Source organism: Elaeis guineensis, chromosome 3, assembly GCF_000442705.2.
Source record: "Elaeis guineensis isolate ETL-2024a chromosome 3, EG11, whole genome shotgun sequence".
Lineage (NCBI taxonomy): Eukaryota > Viridiplantae > Streptophyta > Magnoliopsida > Arecales > Arecaceae > Elaeis > Elaeis guineensis.
In genome coordinates, this window is record NC_025995.2 from 17,711,800 (window position 1) to 17,737,531 (window position 25,732).

At 35.0% G+C, this 25,732-nt stretch overlaps 1 protein-coding gene and 1 non-coding gene across 2 annotated transcripts; both read left to right on the plus strand.

Annotated features, from left to right (window-relative positions):
• Positions 1–1,855: 1,855 nt before the first annotated feature.
• LOC105042185 (GABA transporter 1) lies at positions 1,856–24,824 on the plus strand. Its single transcript, XM_073253686.1, is given in 10 exon segments — positions 1,856–2,209; positions 4,489–4,611; positions 17,618–17,716; positions 17,801–17,983; positions 21,387–21,517; positions 23,495–23,710; positions 23,930–24,002; positions 24,005–24,215; positions 24,217–24,399; positions 24,581–24,824. Coding segments are annotated over 9 exon segments (1,299 nt in total). The 5' UTR covers positions 1,856–2,052; the 3' UTR covers positions 24,323–24,399; positions 24,581–24,824.
• Positions 2,285–2,372, plus strand: TRNAY-GUA (transfer RNA tyrosine (anticodon GUA)). The gene is given in 2 exon segments: positions 2,285–2,321; positions 2,337–2,372. It is a non-coding gene; the product is annotated as a tRNA-Tyr (tRNA).
• Positions 24,825–25,732: the final 908 nt, after the last annotated feature.

Below are 25,732 nucleotides of genomic sequence, written 5' to 3' on the forward strand. Positions count from 1 at the left end.
ATCGGATTGAGTAAGATAATCTATTTAATTTATTTAAAACTTATTTAACTTGTTTCTGACCTATTTAACCCGGCCTGTTTAACATGTTTAACCGATTTAAAATCTGCTTGACATATTTAAAATCTGTTTAATCTATTTTTGATCCATTTAATCCGATTTATTTAATCTACTTAACCTGTTTAACATATTTAACTTAATTTGATATATTTAATAAATGAGTTAAACGGATCGAATTGAATAACTTGTTTAATAAACAGGTTAGATTCAAATTTGAATTTTTAATCTATTTAATAAATAAATCGGATTTGGATTGATGATTTTCCGACCCAACCCATATTAATCTGACTGATATCCGATCTGACCCGACCTAATTGCCACCCCTATTAAAACCCACTAACTGAAGAAGTATTAAACATAACACTACTTGCATTAGTCTTTCCTAAGACTTGATAGAAACTACTTTGGCCATGATGGATAGAGCTAGAGAGGATCCAAGAGTAGGATCTACTATATTGGAATGTCGAATTGTAAACCGAACTTTCAGAAGCTATCACTTGGTCATAAGTTTAGATCATCTTTTTATTTTTAAATTAGATAATTTTTTGAGCTTTACAATATAATGCTACCCTTCAAATGATGTAGTGGACCAAGCGAAGATGCCAAAATCCTATCATTTAGGCCCTAAAAGGGGCCGATAAAATTGAAATTTTTCTTTCAAGAAAGAATTTGATTAGATGTATTTTTCAATCTGAAAAAAATTAAGCAACACAATTGAAGGCAAAATTGATGTAGAATCAAGATTTATCTCATATAAAATTTTAGTTGTTTCATGTTTATTTTCACTACTAATAATTATTTTCAAAAAATTTAATCCATGAGAACTAGAATGATAGATCTCACTATTATAAATATAGACTATGTATCTCAATTTATAATTATGAATGAAAGAAAAAAAAATGGATCCTATTTCTACCAAATTTTCTACTTCATTTTTTTTTTTTTTTTGAGAGATTAGAGTTATGCGGATTGAAAGAATTCTTCTTTCATGCAAATCAAATCAAAAACCTAAGTTATTGAACTAGTTGAAAAAATAAATAGTTTATTAAATGAACATATTCAATAAAAAATTAGAAAATATTTAAATAATTAATAATCATCTAACATGATGAGCGTTGGACTCTTGAGTTCTAACATTTGTCCCGTTGGTGTGCCAAGCCACCAGCCTACCATTTTGGTTTTGCCTATTATTTGAGCCCTTTGGACTGGATGTATTAATTGCAAGCCTAAAGCATATCACTTAATTCAATTCTCAAGCTCACTAGACACTAGAAGCTAGTTAGGTCGCAAGTCCATCTTGATTAATTGTAAAAGATTAAGATTAAAGACTTACTGAATCGAACTCCAAATCTAAATTGATATCTGGTGACTTAAATGAGATCACCAAGATGATCTTAAATTACTGACGATCTTATCTTAGGATAATTTGATCTTCGATGATCTAAAATTACCGTACTTGATATATCAATATACTAATTTTTTTCATGGGATAGAGAAATTTTTTTTCTAAATTAAAGTTTACAATTGCTATCTTGAGATGATCTTAAATATTGGCATCAAAGATCAATTTCTCACCTCAAGCTATACGGTGATTTAAGAAATAGGATTGTGTGTGTTTTTTGTGTGTGTGTGTGTTTTGTGATCTCAACACCAAAGCCAACATCATTTTTTATTCTAGGATCATCATGCAGTGCGAAATGCCCCCTAAAGCTATCTTATGGAGGTCAACGAGGTGGGTGGGTGCCACACCGGTTGACAAAAGCGGCACTGCGTGCGATAGCGGAGCACCCCATACTCATCCTTGTCACCGGAAAATGATAGCTTTAATATCCCCGCAAAACAGAGGTGCCGTCCTCCCACCGCCTGCGACTTTTCTCCGGGAATAGGCGAGATTCTCCCATATTCGTCCCACTTCCCAAAAACAAATGGATTCTTCCACTTCTTCGGAGTCCTTCGCTATCTTTTTCTCGGTGGTCGAAGAAGAGTGCGTGAGAAATGAGGAGGAGCTCCTCCGACGAGGAGCAGCAGGTGATCTCTGAAGGAGGGAGGGGTACATGGAGGCACGCGGCGTTCCACGTGGCGACCACTATCGCCACGCCGGCGGCCTATGCTCCCTTGCCCTTTGCTCTCGCATCCCTTGGCTGGCCTCTTGGTATTATTCTCCTCTTCCTTTTTCTCTTCCTGATAATTTGTTGACAAAATTAGATGGGTTTACTACCACATCAATCCGACCTTAGCTCAGTTGGTAGAGCGGAGGACTGTAGTAGTTGAGCAGGTTAATCCTTAGGTCGCTGGTTCGAATCCGGCAGGTCGGATTTTCCTTTTCCCGGGAATCTTTTTCTTTCTTCTCTTCTTATTAGCTCTGTAGAATTTGTTTTTTTTTCTTATCTTCTTTTCTTAGAAATGCGAGGTACTGAAGTGAAGATTTCTCTTTTTCTTCCTAATAATAACTATTATAAGTCATTTTCTAATTTGAATGACCAGTTTAAAATTTTAATTTACATGTATGACTTGTTTTTTTTTTTTTTCTTTGTTCTTTTCTTAGAAATGCGAGGTACTGAAGTGAAAAATTCTCTTTCTTCTTCCTAGTTCCTAATAATAACTATTATAAATCATTTTGTAATTCGAATGACAAGTTTAAAATTTTAATTTACATGTATGCTTGTTATTAAAGCATCAAGCACTGTGAAGGAATGCATTGTTGTTTCCAATTGGCATCAGTGATAACACATTGACTGGCAAAATACAATAATTTAAGGACTAGATTTTAAACTTTTGAGGTTATCTTCTTCCCAAGGAATTTCCTACATGAAAGGAAAGAGAAAGAAAATAAATATGGTTTATTGACCTGGAGCATTTGAAAAAAATAGTTCAATGAACATTAGATGCAAGGTGAATAATAGACCATAATAGGACTAATAGTAAAAATAGTTCACCTGCATTGAGATTCTCTGATTCGGGCCTTAGCCTTATACTGGTGTTGATCTTTATTCCTGATCTACTTACATTTGCTATGGATGAATAATTGTTGAAAATAAGGAATTTTCAGGATATGATATCTGCAGTTGATGGTATTGTACATGCAAACTAACATTTAGGAAGAAAGGCTATTGAGAAGAAGGGTCCAAACATTAACAGAATCATAATATGTACAGTTTGTGCAATTTAATAAGGAGTTAAGAGAGAAATGATGATTCAGAACTCTTGCTCTGTTACTGGGTAATGGATTGTGTTGAAATGAAATGAGCTGGATAAATGAAATGAAGAGCTGCTGCATATGGCATACCACTTAGTATTGACTCTTGAATAATGACTCTATATGATGATGGTTCATTGCTTTTAGCAATGGAACAGGTTTATGCTCATAAGTGGGCATCACAACAATGAGACCATTAAGGTGGTAGTTTGGTAAATGGTAATGGCAGAAAGGATAAGCTTAAGATTGAATGCAGCAGAGACAAATGGTCATGCTGGTTATAGATGAGTTCCTGCATTTATGATCATATGGGATGGATACTGAAGATCAGTGGAAGCTTTCATAATGAGGGCTACTAATTGCCAAAAGGCCAAGATTGGATGGCAAGACCTAAGATAGTTAAATGAACAAGTTTGGAGAAACAACTGATAAATCTTGCATTGCTAGATAGACAGCCCTCAAAGGGAACGGTGAGAAAGAATTTACTAGTCTAATTTAAACCTAGTACTTGGCTTTATGGAAACTGTAATTAGCAAACATTGTCCCAAATGGATTTCTCTACTGATATTCAAAAGCGCTATACTAAGCCCCCAGTAAGATGGTGCAGATCGGATCTCACAGCTTTTATACAGGTTTTGCCAAGTAGCTTTCAATGCTTTTATTCAAATATCAGCCCTGTTCTATAATTGATGTTTCGCCAGTTCTTGTTGTCATCCACATCACTTTGCAATACCAATTTTTCATCTTCCTTCAAGACATGTACACCTGGTTTCTTTCTTATTTTCTGACTTTGAAAAATCAGTCATCCTATCTTTATGCAGCTATGCATGCCCAACATTTAAACCCATGGACACTATCCTCTTAAGCAATCAGTAACGACATGAGTCTATATATTTTTCCCATCCTCCATTCTACTCTAAGATATATTAGATTTTCTTTTTCCAAAATGATCTTGATTCCGGTTGCTAGGAAAAAAGTTGACAAGGATATGATACTAGTTGCACTGATCCTATTGAACGTAGATCCAAGAACACAATTTATTAGAAGATGAATCTCCAATCTGAAAATGCAACATTAAGTAGTCTTATATTCCTGAAATATGGGAACTTCGATTGCTTGATTCTTCATGAATCTCTTAATTTCCATTAAGTGCTATAACTTTTTGACTGAATCCTTCATATATTCGGTTATTAGAAGACTAGAATTAAATTTTGGCCATTCTGTTTTTAATTCAGGTGTTTGCTGTTTGGTTGGTGGAACACTCGTGACATGGTATTCCAGTTTATTAATTGCTTCATTATGGGAATGGAATGGAAAGAAGCACACTACTTATCGTCTACTTGCAAAAAGTATATATGGTTAGTTCCTCTTCATTAAAAAATTAAAGTCTTTTACAAGGATTAGTAAATTAAAGAATTTCTTCTTGATTATGAAGTAAACTAGTGAAGTGTTTTTTACCATTTTAATTGCTTTGTAATCTGTTAGTTCCCTTAAGTTGTTAAAAACAGTGATGTGTTGTCTTCCAGAAAAAGACCATCATTTAATTAGTCTTAAACACTTCCCCACACCACAAACATATGCATATGCACAATGTAATTAAAAGAAAGAAGAGCTTCATAGTTTGGCCTCTATTTACTAGAAAATAAAGAGGAAGAGGGGAAAGAATGAGGAAAAAAAAACAGGAGTTTGAGAAAAGGGAAGATGAGAATTCATATGATTGATATGGTATAATGTGGCTCATAATCTTTTGTATCTAAGCATGGGTTATACAGCTGAAGTCTACTCCTCGTATGGCTAATCGTACACGTAAGATAAGAACATTTTTCTCTTGCGCCAATGACTAAAGGTCCATCTTTCCTCACTTGTCTGTGTTCTTGAAACTTTAGAAAGAAAGGTACCAAAACATACTTGTGTTGGGTTCCGGCCACGCAGCGGAAAGTAATTTTTAATTTTTTTAAAACACTCAAATCAATAGCTTTATCAAATAAAACTATTGAGCTGAACCCAAAACCCTAGAATCACCTTGTCGAATATGATCAAAGAAATTCAAGCATGCAAAGAGATAGAATATTATACTTTAACCAAAATAGAAAATGGCACATAGGTGTTCTCCACAAGACCCCAAGGTAGAAGTCCTCCAATGGTGATCCACACGGAAGTTGGCCAAGTCCTTCCCAACCGGTGCGCAGCGGTAGCCTTGTCTTCTCAAGAAACTGTCAGCTTCTAACTTACGTCACGATCGCACCAAAGCCCAGATGCTTTTGATCTTGCCATCAAAATGACACAAGAAGACACTCTTCAGATATCATATGGCCTAGGATTTAATTTTTGGCTCCAACACATGAAGGAACCAAATCCTAAGACACTCCAGCAACACTTGCTGAAAATCTCACCACTCTTGTGGAACTTTTGCCACTCAAATTCTCCTCTTTTTGTTTCTCAGAATTTTTTCAGATTTTTTCCTATGATTTCCACGTTCTTCTCTCTGACTCACCCAAAAATCTCAGTCAGAAGCCATCTGGGGCATCCCCTATAAATAGGGACCAGGGGACGTTACATGGGATGAAGAGGCGCCAACTTTTGGCGCTCCAACTTCCCACGTGCCAAATAAATTCACCGAGTGAATTTTTGGTGATTCAGATACTTGGAGCAGAAGACTCTTCCTTCTCTACATGCCATAAAAATTTCATTAATTTTTGGTGTTAAAACATAGGATTTCTGATTTATCTTCTAAGGCAACTCGTTTAATAAAGATCCTTCTTTAAGAAGGACTTTTTATTTCTCATGTTGATTTGAGGTGGGCAGCAATTATATTTTTGCATGGCTTTTGGTGAATGTGGGAGTCTTTCTCCACTTAAAACTGGTCTAAGTTGGATAAGGATCCAATCCAAATTGACCCAATCCCATTAGGTCAAAGCCAACTGGTGTAGGTTAGCTTAAATACTTTGAACTAAACCAATTTGGGAACTTGGATTAATACAATATGCTAGCATATCAAATTAACCCATAGAATTTATATTAAACTCTAATTAAATCAGACCAAGATCAAATCCCAAAGTGTGTGACCCATTGGGTTCCAAATCTAGCCAGCATGGATCTGAACTTTCGACGTAACCCTAATCCGATGAGATTAGATCACCGAAGAGTCCCAATCAACTTGGAGTCTTTCAAATTGATTCCAGAATCAAATTCTTTCAATTTTTGTCAAGTCCACAAGTCAAGATTGATGTCTAGCAATATATCATGACTATCCGAAAGATTTGAAATTTTGGTGAAAAATTATCAAAATATCCTTCATGGTAAGTTTCATGTAATTCAATCTTCAATCAAACAACATCCCAGATGAGCTGTGGGTATAAAAATATGTCAAACTCAATCACTTACTTTATGTATCTCGATCTGAAGGTGATGATTCAGTTGATGATACATTAAAAAATTTTTCTAATTATCACCCGCTTTGGTCAAAGACTTTCAGAATCACCATTCTATAAGATCACATAGGATGTTTGCTCTCCTTATTAGGAGTGATGATCCCTTATTGAGCACTCACAACCTCCATACATACTTCACCATATCCAGAACATCCCATACAAGGATCAGAGAACCAAGTTAGGTAGTGAACTAAAATATGAATCTATATACACAAGGTACCATGGTGACCTCAAGTCAAAGGATCACTTACACAACTCCCACTAGAGAATTATCAGTTGAATATAAATAAGACTCCATCTAATTATTCTCTCGCAGGTCAATTCAGTGAATTATTTCTAATGAGCATCCATATCTTTGTATTAGTGTCACCATACAAGTAGTTGTGAGATCAACCACCCTCATTTCTGAGCATACATATGATATGCCAGTCTTACCGTATCATTAATCCCCGACTCAATGTATCAACGACTAAGAATTTTTAGATCAGGGCTATCAAAGATTTAGGTCTCACTGGCGTGATCTCATCACGGTCCTAAAATCATTGTCAAACCTATGGGGTTCATTATAATCTTAAAATTAATAAGATGCAGCATATAATGAATCAAAAATTTAATTTTATTAATAATATTAATGTCAATTATATGAGTTTGAAAAATAAATTACAATAAACACCCTATCGCATCCCATATGCGATTGGCTTGTAGGGCATAATTCTTTCAATCTCCACTTGCACTAAAGCCAATTGCCCCTATGCTTGATACCTATGCTATCTAGATGGCGGTCAAACTGCTGCATTGATAAGGCTTAGTGAAAGATCCGCTATATTGTTCTTGGTGTCAACTCGCTCCATGATCACATTGCATCTTTCGACTATCTCCAAACGAGGTACAACCATCTTAGGATGTGCTTGGATTTATGATGAAATCTTGACTCTTTGACTTGAGCAACTGTCCCAATATTGTCACAATAAAGAGGCACTGATTGTTCAATCCTGGAACCATATCCAACTCTGTGATGAATTTCTTATCCAGACGGCCTCCTTAGTAGCCTCACTTGCAGTAATATACTCAGCCTCAGTGAACGAATCAACAACAGTTTTTTGTTTGAAACTTTTCCAACTTACTGCACCACCATACAAAGTGAACACATATGCAGATATTGGTTTGCTATCATCCGAATCAGATTGAAAATTAAAATCGGTATAACATTCCAGTTTTAAATCAGATCCACCATATATTAGAAAAACATCTCTAGTTCTTCTCAAGTACTTGAGTATGTTTTCACAGCTTTTCAATGATCCTCTTGGGATTACTTGAAATCTGCTTACAATGCCTAAGGCAAGTCTGGTACATAACATAGCATATATTATTGATCCTACTGCGAAGCATAAGGAATAGAACTCATTCTATTTCTCTCTTCAGGTGTCTTAGGAGACATCTTCTTAGAGAGTTGTATGCCATGACCTATGGGCAAGTAACCTGTTTTACTTTCCTTCATGTTGAACCTCTTCAACACAAGGTCAATATACCTAGACTGGGACAAGCCTAGCATCCTTTTCGATCTATCCCTATAGATCTTTATACCAAGTATATAGGATGCTTCACCCAAGTCTTTCATGAAAAATTTTTGTGATTGCTAAGTCTTGACCGATTGCAACATCGGGATATTATTCCCAATGAGCAGTATGTCATCCACATACAAGACCAAGAAGACAATAGCACTCCCACTACTCTTCTTGTACACACAAGGTTTATCCATATTTTTGATGAAGCCAAATGATTTGACTGTCTCATCAAAATAGATGTTCCAGCTCCTCGATACTTACTTTAATGCATATATGGATCTATTCAGCTTGCATACCTGATTTGCTCTCCCACTTGAGACAAATTCCTCTGGCTGAGTCATATAAACTTCTTCTCAAGATTTTCATTGAGGAAGGCAGTCTTAATATCCATCTGCCAGATCTCATAGTCATGGTATGCTGTAATAGCAAGTATTATCTGAATAGACTTGAGCATGACTATCGACGAAAAAGTTTCTTTATAATCAACATCTTATTTTTGTCTGAAATCTTTTGCCACAAGCCTGACCTTATAGGTCCTATCTAGCCATCTGTTTCAATCTTCTTTTTGAAGATTCATTTGCAGCCTATTGGGATCATACTCTCAGGTGCATCAACCAACGTCCAAACTTGGTTGGCATACATGGAGTCCATTTCAAATTTTATGACATTGAGCCATTTGTCAGAGTCACTACTCATAACAGCTTCCGAATAGGTCGTAGGCTCATCATTCTCAATGATGTGGATTGTGTTGTCATTCTCAATGACAAATCCATACCTAAGTGGTACACTACGCACTCTACTCGACCTTGAAAAGGAGGTGTGTGTACTGGCTGCCTCAACAATGGGCATATCTGGTTGAGAACCATCTGATGAATCTGGATTAATTGTAAGTTTTGAACTTTCTCAAGTTCAACAGACCTCCCACTGCCTCCTTCTTGGATAAACTCTTTTTCCAAAAAAATGGCATGCCTACAACAAACATCCTTTGTTGAGTAGGGTTATAGAAGTAGTATCCTATACTCTCCTTGAGATAACCTACAAACCTGTATTTTTCTGATCTAGCATCCAGCTTATATCCATCAATATTTTTTACATAAGCTGGGCAGCCCCAAATCTTAAGATGCTTAAGATTGGGTCTTTTTTCTTTCCATATTTCATATGGAGTGCTTGAAATAGATTTCAAAGGTACTTTATTTAAAATATACGCTGCAGCCTCGAGGGCGTATCCCCAAAAAGATAATGGAAGATCCGTGAAACACATCATAGACCGCACCATATCTAATAAGGTGCGATTCCTCCTTTCCGATGGAGTATAAGGAGATGTCTATTGAGAGAGTATACTATTTTGTTTCAAATAATTGAGAAACTTACTAGACAAGTATTCTCCTCCTCGATCCGATCGAAGAGCTTTAATACTTTTATCAGTTTGTTTCTCGACCATTCTTTGATACTCTTTAAATTTATCAACGGCTTCAGATTTGTATTTCATTAAATACACATATCCAAACCTAGACATATCATCAATAAATGTGATGAAGTAAGAGTATCCACCTCTGGCTTGAATCGACATTGGACCACACACATCAATATGTACAAGGTCCAAAATGTCACTCGTCCGATCTCCATGTCCAGTAAATGGAGTCTTTGTCATTTTTTCCATAAGGCAAGATTCACAAGTTCTATATGATTTATAATCATAAGAATTAAAAAAATTATCTTTGTATAACTTGTTAATCCTTGACTCATTTATATGGCCAAGTCGGCAGTGCCAGAGGTATGTGACATTCACATCCTCTCTCTTTTTTTTCTTCATATTATCAACATGAAGCACATTATCATTAAATGAAAGAAACATAAGATTATTATCAATAAAAGTACTTTCATAATATTCATTAAAAAAATATATAGAACAATCATTGTTCTTTGTAATTATTTCAAAATCTTGTTTCAATAATAATGGTACAGAAATAATATTTCTAACAATATTTGAAATATAATAATAGGTCTTTAATTTCAAAACTTTTTTCGAAGGCAACTTCAAAATTCTGGTTCATACGGCTTCGGCTTGAATGGACTCTCCACTTGCGCTGAATAGCTCGAAGTCATCTTTATTCAGATTCCTTATTCCTTGTAGACCCTGCAACGATTTGCAAAGGTGTGAACCACAGGCGGTATCCAATACCCAAGAATCTGATATTGAAGTACTTAATGATAAATTGTTTGTATCATATACAAACCTTTAGCAACGTTTGCTGATTTCATGGTTACAAGGTACTCCTTGCAATTTCTCTTCTAGTGGCCCTTCTTGCCACAGTGATAATAAGTACCTTTGACGGAGACCTTCTTCGCCTTTTCTTGGAGATGCCAGTCTTAGGGTTCAGCTTTTTCTTAGAACCCTTCTTCGTCTTCTTCTTGCTGATCTTATCAACATGAAGAACCTGAGCCTTTTCACCCTTAAAATGGCTCTCTGCTGTTTTTAACATATTCAGCAGCTCAAACAAGCTGATGTTCAGTTTGTTCATATGATAATTAATGACAAACTGAGAAAAGGAGTCAGGAAGAGACTGCAGGATCAAATCCTGGCTCAGTTCACCATCCATAGCAAAACCCAGCTGTCCCAGACGAGTGATCAAATCAATTATCTTTAGGACATGCGTTTGCACGAAAGAGCCTTCAGTCATATGGCACGGAACAACTGCTTTGATATCTCATATCGAGCAGTTCGATTTGCTCCCCATATAACTCCTTAAAATTAAGGAAAATAGAGAGAACGTCCATGTCCTCATGCTGCCTCTGGAGCTCATTCGTCATGAAGCAAGCATGATACATTTGACAGTCACACTGTCATCTTTCCACATCTTGTATATGGCCCTTCTCCTCGAAAGCATCTTCCCCAAGAGAAATTGGAGCAGATGTATCCAGAATGTAGGAGACTTTCTCCTGAGTGAGAACAATTCTCAAGTTTCTTAACCAGTCGACATGGTTGGGTCCGGTCAACTTGTTAGTATCTAGGATACTCTAAGGGACAGTGAGGATGTCATAAGTATAGTTAATCTACAATGACAAGAACACAATATAAGCGGACAACTCATGAGATATTCACAACTAGACTAGGATTTTATTTAATTGTGTCTTCCACTATTTTATCGAACTTCATAGCCTCAAATATGAAAATCGAGAAACATACTAATATTCTTAGCGGGTTGAGATCTCTATTCCTCACAAATACTTTGTGGATAGCACAATAAGTATTCATGAGTTCAAGAGTAGGTAACTCTTTACCAACTATACCTTTAATTCTCAACATCTTTTATTCTGGCCTCTAAATCATATATAGTCTTGTGGATAGCACAACAAACTATAGTGTTCTAGTTAAGTTGACCCTTCAATCCCATATAATCATACTTAAACAATGCTGCCATTATAGATAGCACAACAAAGCAACACTATTCAAATATGCCATAAGCAACATATGCACTTGATCAACATCATGTCAATTTCTATAGTAAGCCTTATGGATAGCACAACAAGCTCACTAAGATCTTGACATACTCTATCAACCAAGTTTGAAGGAAGCCCTTGTAGTGTCTACATCACTAATCAATCTAAGTCCGAAATTCAAAAGACCAAATTGATCAGTAAGTACGTGGGAGGCTCTCCGTAGCTTTTCTAGACACCAACAGAGTTGGTCAGGCCAGCATATGGACCTAATTAGAAAATTATCTTTCACACTTTTCTCAACACCAATTGATCTTAAGAATTTGACTTTTGATTTAAAAATGAATCCCGACAGTACAACTTAATATAATTTTACGAGGACTTTAAACTAATCTCGACACATCCTAACTATATAAGCGCATAAAATTACACTACAAATTATGCAAATTTGCATGCTTCTACTATTCAAAATAGCAATCACATTATTATGCCAAAAAATATATCAGGGTGCAATCAAAGTCATAACATATGACTAACAAATTCATATAATATAACATACTCTAATCTATATAGGCATGCATAACACCCTTATTAGCTATACATCGATTTAATCATCATGCAAATGATAATAAAATTTAAATTATCATAAATTTATAATTTAATAATTAAAATTTAGAATCATGGTTAACAAAAATTAAAAATATTTTTTTGAGTTGGAAGAATCGATGCAAAAACAATGCTATATTTTTGGCAGGATATGAATAAGAACAATTCTAAGCTACTATATTGCATTGTTTGATCGAATCAGACAAGGATGGTTCTGATACACTATTTGGTTCCATCCACGCAGCGAAAAATAATTTTTAAATTTTTTAAAATACTCAAATCAATAGTTTTATCAAATAAAACTATCGAGCCGAACCCAAAACCCTAGAATCACCTTGCAAACATGATCAAAGCAAATTCAAATATGCAAAGAGATAGAATATTATACTTTAATCAAAAAATAAAAAAATGGCACGTTGGTGTTCTCCACAAGACCCCAAGATAGAAGTCCTCTAACGGTGATCCACACGGAATTGGCCAAGGTCCTTCCCAACCGGTGCACAGCCGCAGCCTTGTCTTCTCAAGAACATTGTTGGCTTCTAACTTGCGTCACGATCGCACCAAAGCCCAGATGCTTTTGATCTTGCCACCAAAATGGCACCAAAAAGATACTCTTCAGATATCATATGGCTTAGATTTAATTTTTGGCTCCAACATATGGAAAAATCAAATCCTAGGACACTCCAGCAATACTTGCTGAAAATCTCACCACCCTTGTAGCAACTTTGCCATTAAATTCCCCTTCTTTTTTTTTCAGAATTTTTTCAGATTTTTTCTATGATTTCCACGTCCCTTCTCTCTAGCTCACCTAAAAATTTCAGCCAGAAGCCATCTGGGCGTCTCCTATAAATAGGGGACCAGAGGACGTTACATGGGATGAAGGGGCGCCAACTTTTGGCACTTCAACTTCCCACGTGCCAAATAAATTCACCGAGTAAATTTTTAGTGATTCAGATACTTGGAGCAGAAGGACTCTTCCTTTTCTACGTGCCATAAAAATTTCATTAATTTTTGACGTTAAAACATAGGATTTTTTATTTATCTTCTAAGGCAACGGGTTTAAAAAGAGCCTTCTTTAAGAAGGACTCTTTATTTCTCATGCTGATTTGAGGTGGGCGGCAATTATATTTTTGCTGGCTTTTGGTGAACGTGGAGGAGTCTTTCACTTGAAACTGGTCTAAGTTGGATAAGGATCCAATCCAAATTGATCCAATCCCATTAGGTCAAAGCCAACTAGTCTAGGTTAGCTCAAATACTTTGAACCAAATCAATTTGGGAACTTGGTTAATGCAATGTGCTAGATATCAAATTAACCCATAAAATTTACATTAAACTCTAATTAAATCAGACCAAGATCAAATCCCAAAGTGTGTGACCCATTGGGTTCCAAATCTAGCCAGCAGTGGATCCGGACTTTCGACGTAACCCTAATCCGATGAGATTAGATCACCCAAAGAGTCCCAATCAACTTGAACTCTTCCAAATTGATTTCAGAATCAAATCTTTCAATTTTTGTTAAGTCCACAAGTCAATATTGACGTTTAGCAACATGTCATGACTATCTGAAAGATTTAAAATTTTGATGAAAAATTATCAAAATACCTTCAGTAGCAAGTTCTCGTGTAATTCAATCCTTTAGTCAAACAACATCCCAGATGAGCTATGAGTATGAAAATATATCAAACCAATCACTAATCTTTATGTATCTCGATCTGTAGGCGATAATTCAGTTGATGATACATTAGAAACCCTTTTCTAATTATCACCCTGCTTTAACCAAAGACTTCCAGAATCATCGTCCTATCAAATCACATAGATATTCGCTCTCCTTATTAGGAGTAACTAATCCCTTATTGATCACTCACAATCTCATACATACTTCATCATATCCAGAACACCCATACAAGGATCAGAGAACAAGTTAGGTAGTGAACCAAAACATAGATCCATGTACACAAGGTACCATGGTGACCTCAAGTCAAAGATCATTACACAACTCCCACTAGAGAATTATCATTGACATGTAAATAAGACTCCATCTGATTATTCTCTCGCAGGTCAATTCAGTGAACTCATTCTCTAATGAGCACCCATATCTTGTATTAATATCACCACACAAGTGGTTGTTAGATCAACCACCCTCATTTCTGAGCATATATATGACATGCCAGTCTTACCAGTATCATTGATCTCCAACTCAATATACCAACGATTAGGAATGTTTTAGATCAGGCTATCAAGGATTTAGGTTCACTGGTGTGATCTCATCACGGCCTAAAACTATTTTCCAGACCTATGGAGTTTATATAATCTTAAAATTAATAAGATGCAGTAGATAATGAATCAAAAATGTCAATTTTATTAATAATATTAATGTCAATTACATGAGTTTGGAAGATAAATTACAATAAAACCCTATCGCATCCCATATGCGATTGGCTTGTGGGACATAATTCTTGAAATTTAGAAAGAAAGGTACCAAAACATGCTTGTCTTATTTAAAAAAGAACAATTTCCTTTATTGCAACTCTGTCTGTCTGTCGACCTGCCTAGTAGAATAAATATTGAATTTTATAGTTTTCTTGCAAAATAAAGTAGGAACTGTTCTTCAAGTTATTAGGGTTTTATTTGGGCTTCAATAACTTAAGTAGGTTACCTGTCAACCACAGTAGCAGGCCAATTGGGATTTATGTCTTTACTGTCATGTGATCATGATTAGTAAATATTTTTTGTGAGGATTATAGACATCCTAGCATGCAACTTAGGGTGAATCAAAACTTTATGAAGCATGATTAATTGATTAGGACCCCAAATCTTATGCAGTGGTATTAGGTATGGTATTGATCATTCTCCCAACTACCAACTGGACAAACCCTCCTTTTGAAGATTTTCTTCAAATTTTTATTTCAACTTGAGTGGTGTTCATAATGCGTCATCTTATCTTGATCTAACTTTCTACTTCCTGAGCAAATATTTTGTGTACCCAATTTGGACATAAGAATTCCATTGTTAGATATAACTCCTTGCAAACCTAGAATATACCAAATGAACCATATCTTAATTTCTAATTTCTCTTCTTGAGACTTTCCAGTCTGGTGAACTTCTGCAAATTAACATTAAGCCAAACAATGAGGATCTGCTGGTCTCCATTTGCTTAACAATCAAGGTACAATTAATTTGACATTGAGTTGAGAGGCATCGAGATTAATATTCTAGAAATCTTTCTTTTCATGGTACTTTTGGAGTTTGTGTTGAAGCTCAATTCACAGTATCTGAAGAATCGTTGTGCATTAGTGAATATTGGTCATGAACACAATTTCTGGATGCTGATGATAAACAGAGCATCTTAGGAAATCAAAATTCAAATGATTTATATTATATCCAAAAAAACTTTTATTGTTTGGCTTGTGACCTTCAGTCTTATAATTAGTTGAAAGTTGTCCTTTTGAACATTATGACTGAATGATCATGATCTTTAATAACATCCTCTCTATATGAATTTTGAACCAAAGGCACATTGCAAATGTGCATGTGGAATGCAGCATTATCACCCCATTAATTACTCTTCAATGCATACCAAGGTTCATCTTGGTACTGGACTCTTATCGGAATCATCCTATTATAGTATCAATATACAATATGGTATAAAACAGCAAAGCATACCAAGTGTCGATATCGTACGAGATTGTTATCTATTCGGTAGCGGTATGGTAGGTACGACACTGATCAGTCCGACGAACCATTGCTTACAATTCCTATATTCCTAGCTGGGTTATTTTACTATTCTTGAATAAAGTGAGAGGTTTTGGTCCTATCATACATATATATATATATATATAAACAATACTCTGTGAAGGAGTATTGGAGTGTTGCCAACTCAGCTTCTCAAATGAGTTTTGTTGTGCCATCTGGAAGGAACACCTCATCACATTAAATTATGTTATTAATGTATGGTATTATTATATTCTGACAATTAAATCCTATTTATATAGTAGTTAAGAATATGAAGTGATCCTAAGAAGTTGAATGAATATTATTTTATTATTTAGATATAATTTTTTTTTCAATCTGATCAGATCTAGAAGAAAAATTATTTTCATACATCCGACCTTGTGCAATGCGTGGATCTTTGACTAGTTATGATTTATAATGAGAAAAGGCCCTCTTAATTTGAGCATTCATGTATGCAGACTTCGCATTTAATAGCTATAACATATAATAATGAAAAAAGCATTCCTTGGTAGGATTATTGGATACAAACTTTAAAAAAAACTTAAATGTTCAAAATATTTGATATCATGTGATTCGTAGAGATAAATGATTAGTAACTGTAAAATAGAATAATATTTTAAATATCAAAACATAAAACAGAAAATAATAAACTCATAATATGAAATTTATTCTATGAAAAATTTAAAAAAGGATAAGTTAAAGATTCTTATTAGTAGTGGAAAAGATAGTTAAATAAAAATATATATAATTTTCATAAATAAAATATGGAAAAGAAGTTTTCTAAGAAAAAAGTAAAAGCATAAATAACATGAAATAGATAAAAATAGAGAACTTTTTAAAATGTAATTTAGGTTATAAGCAGCATATGAGATGTCATGATGAAAAATATTTGTTAAAATTACAAATATATTTTAAATAACACGAGAACGAAAATGTCTATCTACTGAAGTAAAAAAACTTGAAGAAAAAAATAAATTTATTTAAAAAATTAAATGTATATTTTGTATTATAGTTTTTAAAAAAAGAAATAGCAAAATAAAAAAAAAAATTGGATAAGCATTCTGCTCAAAACAGGGAAAGAGAGGACTGAATTAAATATATATTTTGTATGATATTTTTATAAAAATAAAAAGAAGTAGCAAAATAAAAAAAATATCAGATAAGTATTTTGCTCAAAACAGGGAAAGAGAGAACTGAGGCAAAGTAGAAATAGAGGGATGGTTGTTGGGTTATTTAGAGACAGGTTTAAGAGTCCAAAATATTGGGAGAGATAAAGAAAAGATAACAATTGTTAAGAAGTTGAACATCTTTTTAAGACTGATAGAAACATGGAGAGGGAGGGTAGGGTTGTTTAAATGGACAAGGATAGCAAAAGAATACTTGTATTAGGAGATTTGAATTTGAACAAAGAAGAATTTTTTTTCTTTCATATTTACATATGCTATTGATTCTATTTAATAAAGTTTTATATGAATAACTAATTGAAATTCTAGCAAGGGTCAATTTTGATAGACCTAAAACCTTCATTTCAAGAGCCATGATTTTATATTGTCTCTCTGTTTCTCCACTGAATGTATTATTGTTCTTCTAAGGATCCTGGGGTTATTGGTCTGTAACACTCTTTCAACAAGTGGCTTCTTTGGGCAATAATATTGCTATCCATATTGCTGCTGGAAGCAGTCTTAAGGCAAGTCTGCCATATGATATGATGCATTTATTTATCCTAGTGGATACCAGTTAACTAACTTGAATCATTTCTGTTTTTTCTCAGGCAGTGTATAAATATTATCACAGGGATGGTACTTTAACATTACAGGATTTCATTGTTTTCTTCGGGGCCTTTGAGCTACTTTTATCACAACTCCCAGATATTCACTCACTACGGTGGGTAAATGCCTTGTGCACATTTAGTACCATAGGCTTTGCTGGAACAACCATTGGTGTGACTATATACAATGGTAAATTCATTATACTTATTTGCTCTTTGTTAATTCACAGATATGACATATTAGTTCAAATCAATGAATACAGCTTAACTTTGCTCCCGTACTTTTCAGTTTAAAGTGCTAGAATTATCATGTAATATGATTTGCCTTTTAGGATCATTATGTTTTTTGAAGTTACTATTAACATTTTTTGCATTGGTAGCTACATCAATTGTAAATTTACTTCTATATTGAGGATATTTAAGCTGGCAGGAACTTCTAAAGGGCTTCTCAATTATACTTTCTAATTTCTATATCACTGTTCAGCCAACAAGGCTTGCCATATGTTTGTATTCGAAAAAGAAACAAGGGAGCATATATGAACTCCGATATACATATAAAGGGAAGTTATGTCTATATAAGAATACCCTTTTTTGTTATGTAATCTTATGATTACTGATATTCTGATACATTTGCCAAGGGCATGCAATGCTGGTATATTTTTTATAATTTAACCAAAAAGTTAGTATCCTAGTTACCTGTGAATTTCTACATTTTCTTTTCTAATCTCAAGTTCTACATGTTTAACTTATGCCCTACTGAACTCTTTGCTCTATTTTTATTGGTACCCTTTATTACCCTTTACATCTCCATTTCTATCTTATGGAATCCTCATTATACTAGGTATCTACTACTTAGAACAACTACTAAGTATATACTAGGGAATCTCAAGAACTACAACTAAACTACTTAGGTTCAAGCATTGCCTTTACGGTTGTCTTTCTGTTTGATAACTATTTTGACTTAGGATGATCCTGTTATAATCCTACCGAGTTTTACTTCCCGTCTGAGTGGATGGATTTGATGCACACACGAGTTGTGAGACTGATACTTAAGCATTTCTCAAAAGGAAAGAAAGCACAGAATTGGGTCCATAGTCCATAGCATACCTTGACTTCTGAAAGCCGGCTTCCTCCCAAATAGAACGATAGCATGTGGAAGATCCATGGATACTGAACTACAATTTTCTTGAGGTCCGAACCTTGTGCATTTACTAATCTCTGCAAATGGAACTTACATTGACATTGCTGTGGTGAAACTGCGGGCAGGCAACCAAACCAACTGCAGCCAGTGCAACCACGCAGCTCTCATTAGATTAGCAACCTGAAAGGAAGAAATGAAAAGCTAAAAAACTCAAAGAATGGAGACTGAAGGTGGCAGGACAAGACATCATGCGGTGGGAAACTTTTTTTTTTTTTTTTTGGTTTCATGGGATTGTATTATATAAACAGGAATGTATCCTTAAAACACTGCATTAAGTGGCATTGCTGTGGTGAAACTGCTGGCAGGCAACCAAACCAACTGCAGCCAGCGCAATCACGCAGCTCTCATTAGATTAGCAACCTGAAAGGAAGAAATGAAAAGCTAAAAAAACTCAAAGAATATAGACTGAAGGTGGCAGGACAAGACATCATGCGGTGGGAAACTTTTTTTTTTTGGTTTCATGGAATTGTATTATATAAACAGGAATGTATCCTTAAAACACTGCATTAAGTGGAGTTCAACAATTATCACATGAATCAAAGGAGTCAGGAATTTATTTCAAAAAATAAAAATAAAAATCAACTTAAGAAGCACTTCAGGTATCAAAACAAGTAAATAAGGCAAAGATTGGGACCAGAGGAGGACAGAGTGGATAAAACTAATTCAAAGACATCAGACATCTGTTTGCCCTTCATGATCACTTGTGGATGGGACAATTGTCATTATTTCTGCCAAAATGTATGGACCAACAAAAATATAGCACCAAGATGGTCCAATTATTCAAAGGAACAAAGAAAAAGTAACCTAAGGGACTAGAGGAGATGAAAACAGGAGTATATGCATTCTTAACCCAAATAGGGGAAAACTCAAAAGAGAGTAAAATAATAAGAGTTCACCAATTTTTTCACAAGAAATAATAAAAATTAAGTTGTAAATTTCACAATGAAACCGTCAAAAGGAAGATTCAACATAAATGAGATAATGCAGAGACAACACAAATGACATTGATATCAAAAAGAAGAGAATACAGAACCTCAGTGGTGGTGGCAGGGGATAGAAATAGAGAGAGGGGGGGGGCCTAAGATATGGGAGAGAGAGAAATGGAGGGAGAGAGGGGAAGGGAAAGAAAATGTAACACTAAGATAGGAGAGATGGAGAGGAAGATAGGATTGGGACCAAAGCCATGACAGAGGATAGAAATGGTATGTAGAAGATATGGATGACCAAATGCCATGTGCTATGCTGCAAATGTACTGGCACTCTAAATAGCATCAGCAAGATCACCAGCAAAAGGAGGACAATAAATCAAGATTTTTCGTATCGATCAATACTAATGCATATTGAGTACCGTACAATACTAGTATCGAACTTATACACAGTACGGGGATTATACCGAGTGTCGGAATGCTGAACTGGCCCCCAGATTAGGTGGACCAATATAGTAATATGATGGTACCTATAGGAGGTTTGGTACCGAGACAGCAAACCTTATGACAGATATCCAATTTTTCACATGCGGGCCTTGGAAGTTTTTTTTATCCTCAACAAAAACTATTCCAGCTCCATCGTCTCCTTCCTCACTCTTTTTGTGTTCTTCCATCCATCTCGCCCCCATCATCTCCATCTCCATTTGAAAATGCAGATTCCCACGTAGCTTCATCAAGTCTTCACAAGCCATGGAAACAAGAGATGGGGCTACAAGAGTCCAAGATCTTTGAAGTTAATTTTGTCTTCTTGGTATCATTTCTGATATAAGTGAAATTTTCTCATGCCTCAAAATCAGGCATTTGGAGCATGGATTGGGGACATGGCAAATTGTCCCAAGGTTTGGCTTTTGTTTCGAAGATTTGAATGTTATGAACTTCAAACGGCAATCATTATGTTTGAGCAACTTCTTGTGTCTATCTGTCTTCTCGTGCACATGTATACCATGTACATGTATATTGTGTGCATATGAATTGGTCTATGTATGTATATACATATATATTATGTCTCTGTTGTGTGCGTGTGTGTGCATCTGTGTGTGTATGAGAGTGAGAGAGAGAGAGAGGGAGATAATACACAGTGTAAAGAGAAGAGTTCACACCTGCTACAAAATCTTAGAACATATTGTGAACTAACAGTGGTATAATCAATGTTGCTGTCTTTTTACTCTTTAGCTTGACTATCTCGTTGATGTTGAATCCTGAGGTTGTTTGCTCCTTTGTATACAATTGCAAAAGGAAAATGTTGGATACATTTGTGGTTTATAGCACATCTAAACATGCAGGCTGTGAAACTAGTAATCCAATGCCGTAAAATTTAATCAAGAAACAGTAGACAGGACAATAGATAATTTGATCTCCAAGTTTTCTTTATGATGGTGGTTACCAATTTTTACTTTTTTCTGTAGGAGAAAATATTGACAGGAAGTCAATCAACTACACATTGCAAGGGAGCACTTCATCTAAAATTTTCAAAGCCTTTAATGCTCTAGGTGCGATTGCTTTCTCATTTGGAGATGCAATGCTTCCAGAAATACAGGTGGAACATCTCGGCATGATATTTTCATCAGCATTTTCTGTTTCTGGTTGCATTGAGCATATTTTTTTATCAGTAAACCTAATGATCTGCATTTTACTGCTTAAATTGTTGTTGTCTACAACTGAAGAAGTGAGCTCAGCAGATTGTATGCAAATTGAGCAAATCTAGTACAATTTGAGAAGTATAATATAACAACCAAGGACCTCATCCAAAAAGGCTAATCGGAATGTATTATTTGGATTCCTTAGTCCTATATAAGTACTCAAGATCTTTCCAGCGAATAATCAATATAGGACTAAATACATGTCCACATGGATCCTCACATATAAACTTTATGTGAATAAGCTTGGCTATAGGAACTATATTGGAAACTAGCCATAATAGTGGCGATGCTGTATAACACATTAGTGTTAGTACGTAAAATCTGATGGAAGAATTGTGTGTCATCTTTTATTAAGAAAAAGAAAGATATCATTATTTTTTTTTTTTGAAAAGTGTTGAACACTTAAACTAGATGCCTCAGTAACTTAAAAGGAAAGTTCAGCTATTATATTCATGTCATAATATAGTTTAGTTGAATGATGTCTCCTATATGTAATTAGACACATGTATTACAAGAGAAAATGTCATATGTTTAGCATTCATGGCCTTACAGCTGCCTCAAATTATGAGTCTTCTCCTTTTTTCCTTTTGATTATCTTCTTTTTCCTTTTATTGGGATTTGTCCTAATGCAACAAGAAAGAACTAAAAACCAAGGTTTGCTAAACCATGCTGAGCCGGTCAGTTCGAGGCATACTGAACCAGACCAATCAGTAACCAGCATGGTTCAATTCATCGATTTCAAACGGAGGGAGAGGGAGGAGGGAGAGGAAAAGTGAGAGAAAGGGAGGGAGAGGAGAGGGAGAGGGAGGGGAGAGAAAGAGAGGCCATGAGCGAGCAAGCGAGAGAGAGAGAGAGAGAGAGAGAGAGAGAGGGCTCAGAGCACTCTTAGCTTGTCGGCAAAGGGTCCCTCTATTTTGAAACAAAACAGGGGATACCCTGTATATATATTTTTTTTGATTATTTAAAATTGAAGTTGGCAAATGGTAAACTATTTGTTGATTTCAATTTGAAATCTGCAAAAAATTGAAATCAACAATTGGTTTGCCGACTTAATTTTGGTGAAGTTGGCAAACCATTTGCTGACTTCAGCTTGAAATATTCAAAAAAAAGAAATTGGTACATCTTGGAATGGCACTGTTCAGACCCGTACCATATTGTGCTAGTTGCTGACCGGTACAAGTCCCAGTATCGGTTCGGTGAACCTTGCTCTAAGCTGAATTAGTAATACTTGTATGAGATCTTAGTTTCAAATGATGTGCTTGTGATGCTATTCAGATATCTGACATTGGTTTAGGTGCTCGAGCATCAAAAAAGAATTAATGGACACATGAGCCTTCAAGAAACTAGACAGCAGAGTGAAATATCTCTAAATTCAGTAACTATATGTTTGCAACATTTTTCAAACAGGTGACCAGAGTCTCAAGTCTCCAGTTTTTTTGGGAGAACCTTCAAGAATTCCAACATAGGAAAACAAATAGTGTATCTGCAAATGTGTTTAAAGATCTTTTCGTATGTATATAACATATAAGCAGTTGAACCAACTGTGGTACAATTTGATAAATGTGACCTTACCAAATATTATGTTAGAGTTGACTATTTTACTGAAAATTGAAAGAAGGTGACATAGAATAGTGATAATATCATGGTTTATGTGATGAAATCTCAAGGTATATGGACGAAGTTGAAGTGTACAACTTCCTGACTGGTCAAGAATCGAAAATTTAAAGCATCCAGATAACAGTTAATGTTGTTTTGTTATTTTTATAATGAATCTGGTATTCCAATTTAAGATTACATGGACACATGCTAACTGATGTCAATTGAATGCATGATGTATTCATTTAATAATATATAAATATGTGATTCTCTTCCAGAATACTGTAAAGGAACCTGCAAAGAAGAACATGTACAAAGGTGTATCAGCTGCATATGGGATTATTGTTTTGACATACTGGCAACTGGCTTTCACTGGTTATTGGGCATTTGGGTCTCAAGTTCAGCCTTACATCTTGTCCTCCCTCACGATTCCAGGATGGACCATTGTCATGGCGAATATATTTGCTGTTATTCAAATATCAGGATGCTTTCAGGTACTTTCCCTTCATCCCTATGAAAAGATAAGTTAACACATATGCTTTTCAATGAAGTGCAGTTTGCGGACAATGCAAGCAATTTACAACATATATGATGAATTTTTTTCACTTTATACTTCTTTGGAGATAAGCAGAATGGTCCCAATTGCCATCTATTAGACCAAAAAAAACAAACAACCATTCTCACACGTATTCTGACATATTTTATATTTTCAGATATACTGCAGGCCAACTTATGCATATTTTGAAGAGCGAGTTCTGTCTAAAAATACAACTTACGGCATGCGCATCCAAATGCTCTATGGAGACTTGCTCTTACCTCAATCTATATGGCTTTGATTACTCTAACTGCTGCTGCCATGCCGTTCTTTGGAGACTTTGTTTCCATCTGTGGAGCTATTGGGTTCACCCCTCTAGATTTTGTGTTCCCAGCCTTAGGTTTTCTAAAATCTGGAAGAATGCCCAAGAACAGCAGACTAAAACTTCTGGTGCAGATACTAACATGCCATTGTTATTTGGTTCTCTTTTGTTGCAATACTGGGTTGCATAGGTGCTGTGAGGTTCATTGTCATTGACATCAAGACATACAAGTTCTTCCATGACATGTGATCTTATATTTTAGCTCATCCATGTCCCCATCGCCAGGGTGTTGATTAGCTTTCTGGATTCTGGGCTTAAGCCTGCAGGTATACATTGAGTTGCAAAACATTTAAGTATGATGTAGCCCTTAAAATATTTTTTAAAAAAAATCTTTAAACACTTGCAATCTATAGCCTTTTAAGTAGCCCAAGGACACATCACTTTCATTATATCAAATATTTCCACATTATCTTGCCTATAGGTACTTAATATAGTTTAGTGTTGCAGATTATGCTGTTAGACTGAATGGCCGTGAGTTGGACACTTCAAATTGATTCCAGACCATGCATGGAAGTGTTTGATCTTACCAAAGCTTGTTTGACTAGCTGGGGAATTCAATTTAAACCTTATTATTTGTATTGTTTAAGTTTTTGAGATAATTGTATTATGTAATTTGTTTTTTTTTTTTTTTTTTGGAGATAATTGTACATGACCATCTTGTTTAATGAGGCTGTGATTTGTGAAGATATGCATCAACAAATGATTATATGAAATCAATTACTTTTCTTGTCTTCTTACGTAGTCATAGTCCTGCAAGTAGAATCCAAATCACATGATTGAGTTGGGTGATTATGCAACAAGAGGTGGTGCAGCATAGCTGGATCAAATTCAACGGGCTTATCTAAAAAGCTCAAATGGATGGTGAACCTAATGAGCATCCTATAGAACACTCATCTTGATTAGCAAGTGGGCCTTCTTTATTTATTAAATGATTTGAGGAATTTTATGGTAGCCAATAGCATGCCTTGTTTTCTAAGGTGTTGGTTAGCATCCATAGCAAGTCTCTATATATTAACCACAGAAGGATTCTGGCTAGACTCAGCATGTTTTGTAGCTAGACAGACTGATTCTGTAAATTGTATTCCACCAGAAAAATTGAGTAGAATTAGAGCACATATTGAGTCAAGACAGTAGTGCCATGGGATTCATGGATGTGAGAGGCATTACAGTGAGTAACAAGAGAATATCAATGAGATTGTGCAAGCAGTGGTAGTTGCCTTGGTTTCTTTGATTTCTTTGTTGCTATTCTTTTTTTAATTTGTGGTACAGATTTTGCAATTTAATTTTGTAATTTTTATTTCTTTATATTTTTATTAGAACTTTGAAATTGCTTTTTAATTGATACCATATTTTCCTATGTTGTACTTTTAGTGTAAATGTTTTCCTTTTCCTTTACATTTTTTTCAATCTTCCAATTTTTTTCTTTCTTTTTGTACATTATATTTGTAAGTTTTATTTTCATCTTAATATTATGTTTAGTTTATTTTATTTTTGCTCATTTGTAACATAATTCATTGAATCATTTGTACTTTTTTTGCTGACATTGAGTAATGCGCCCTCCGGATATTCGAACATCTGATGAAGCTCATATCACCCTCT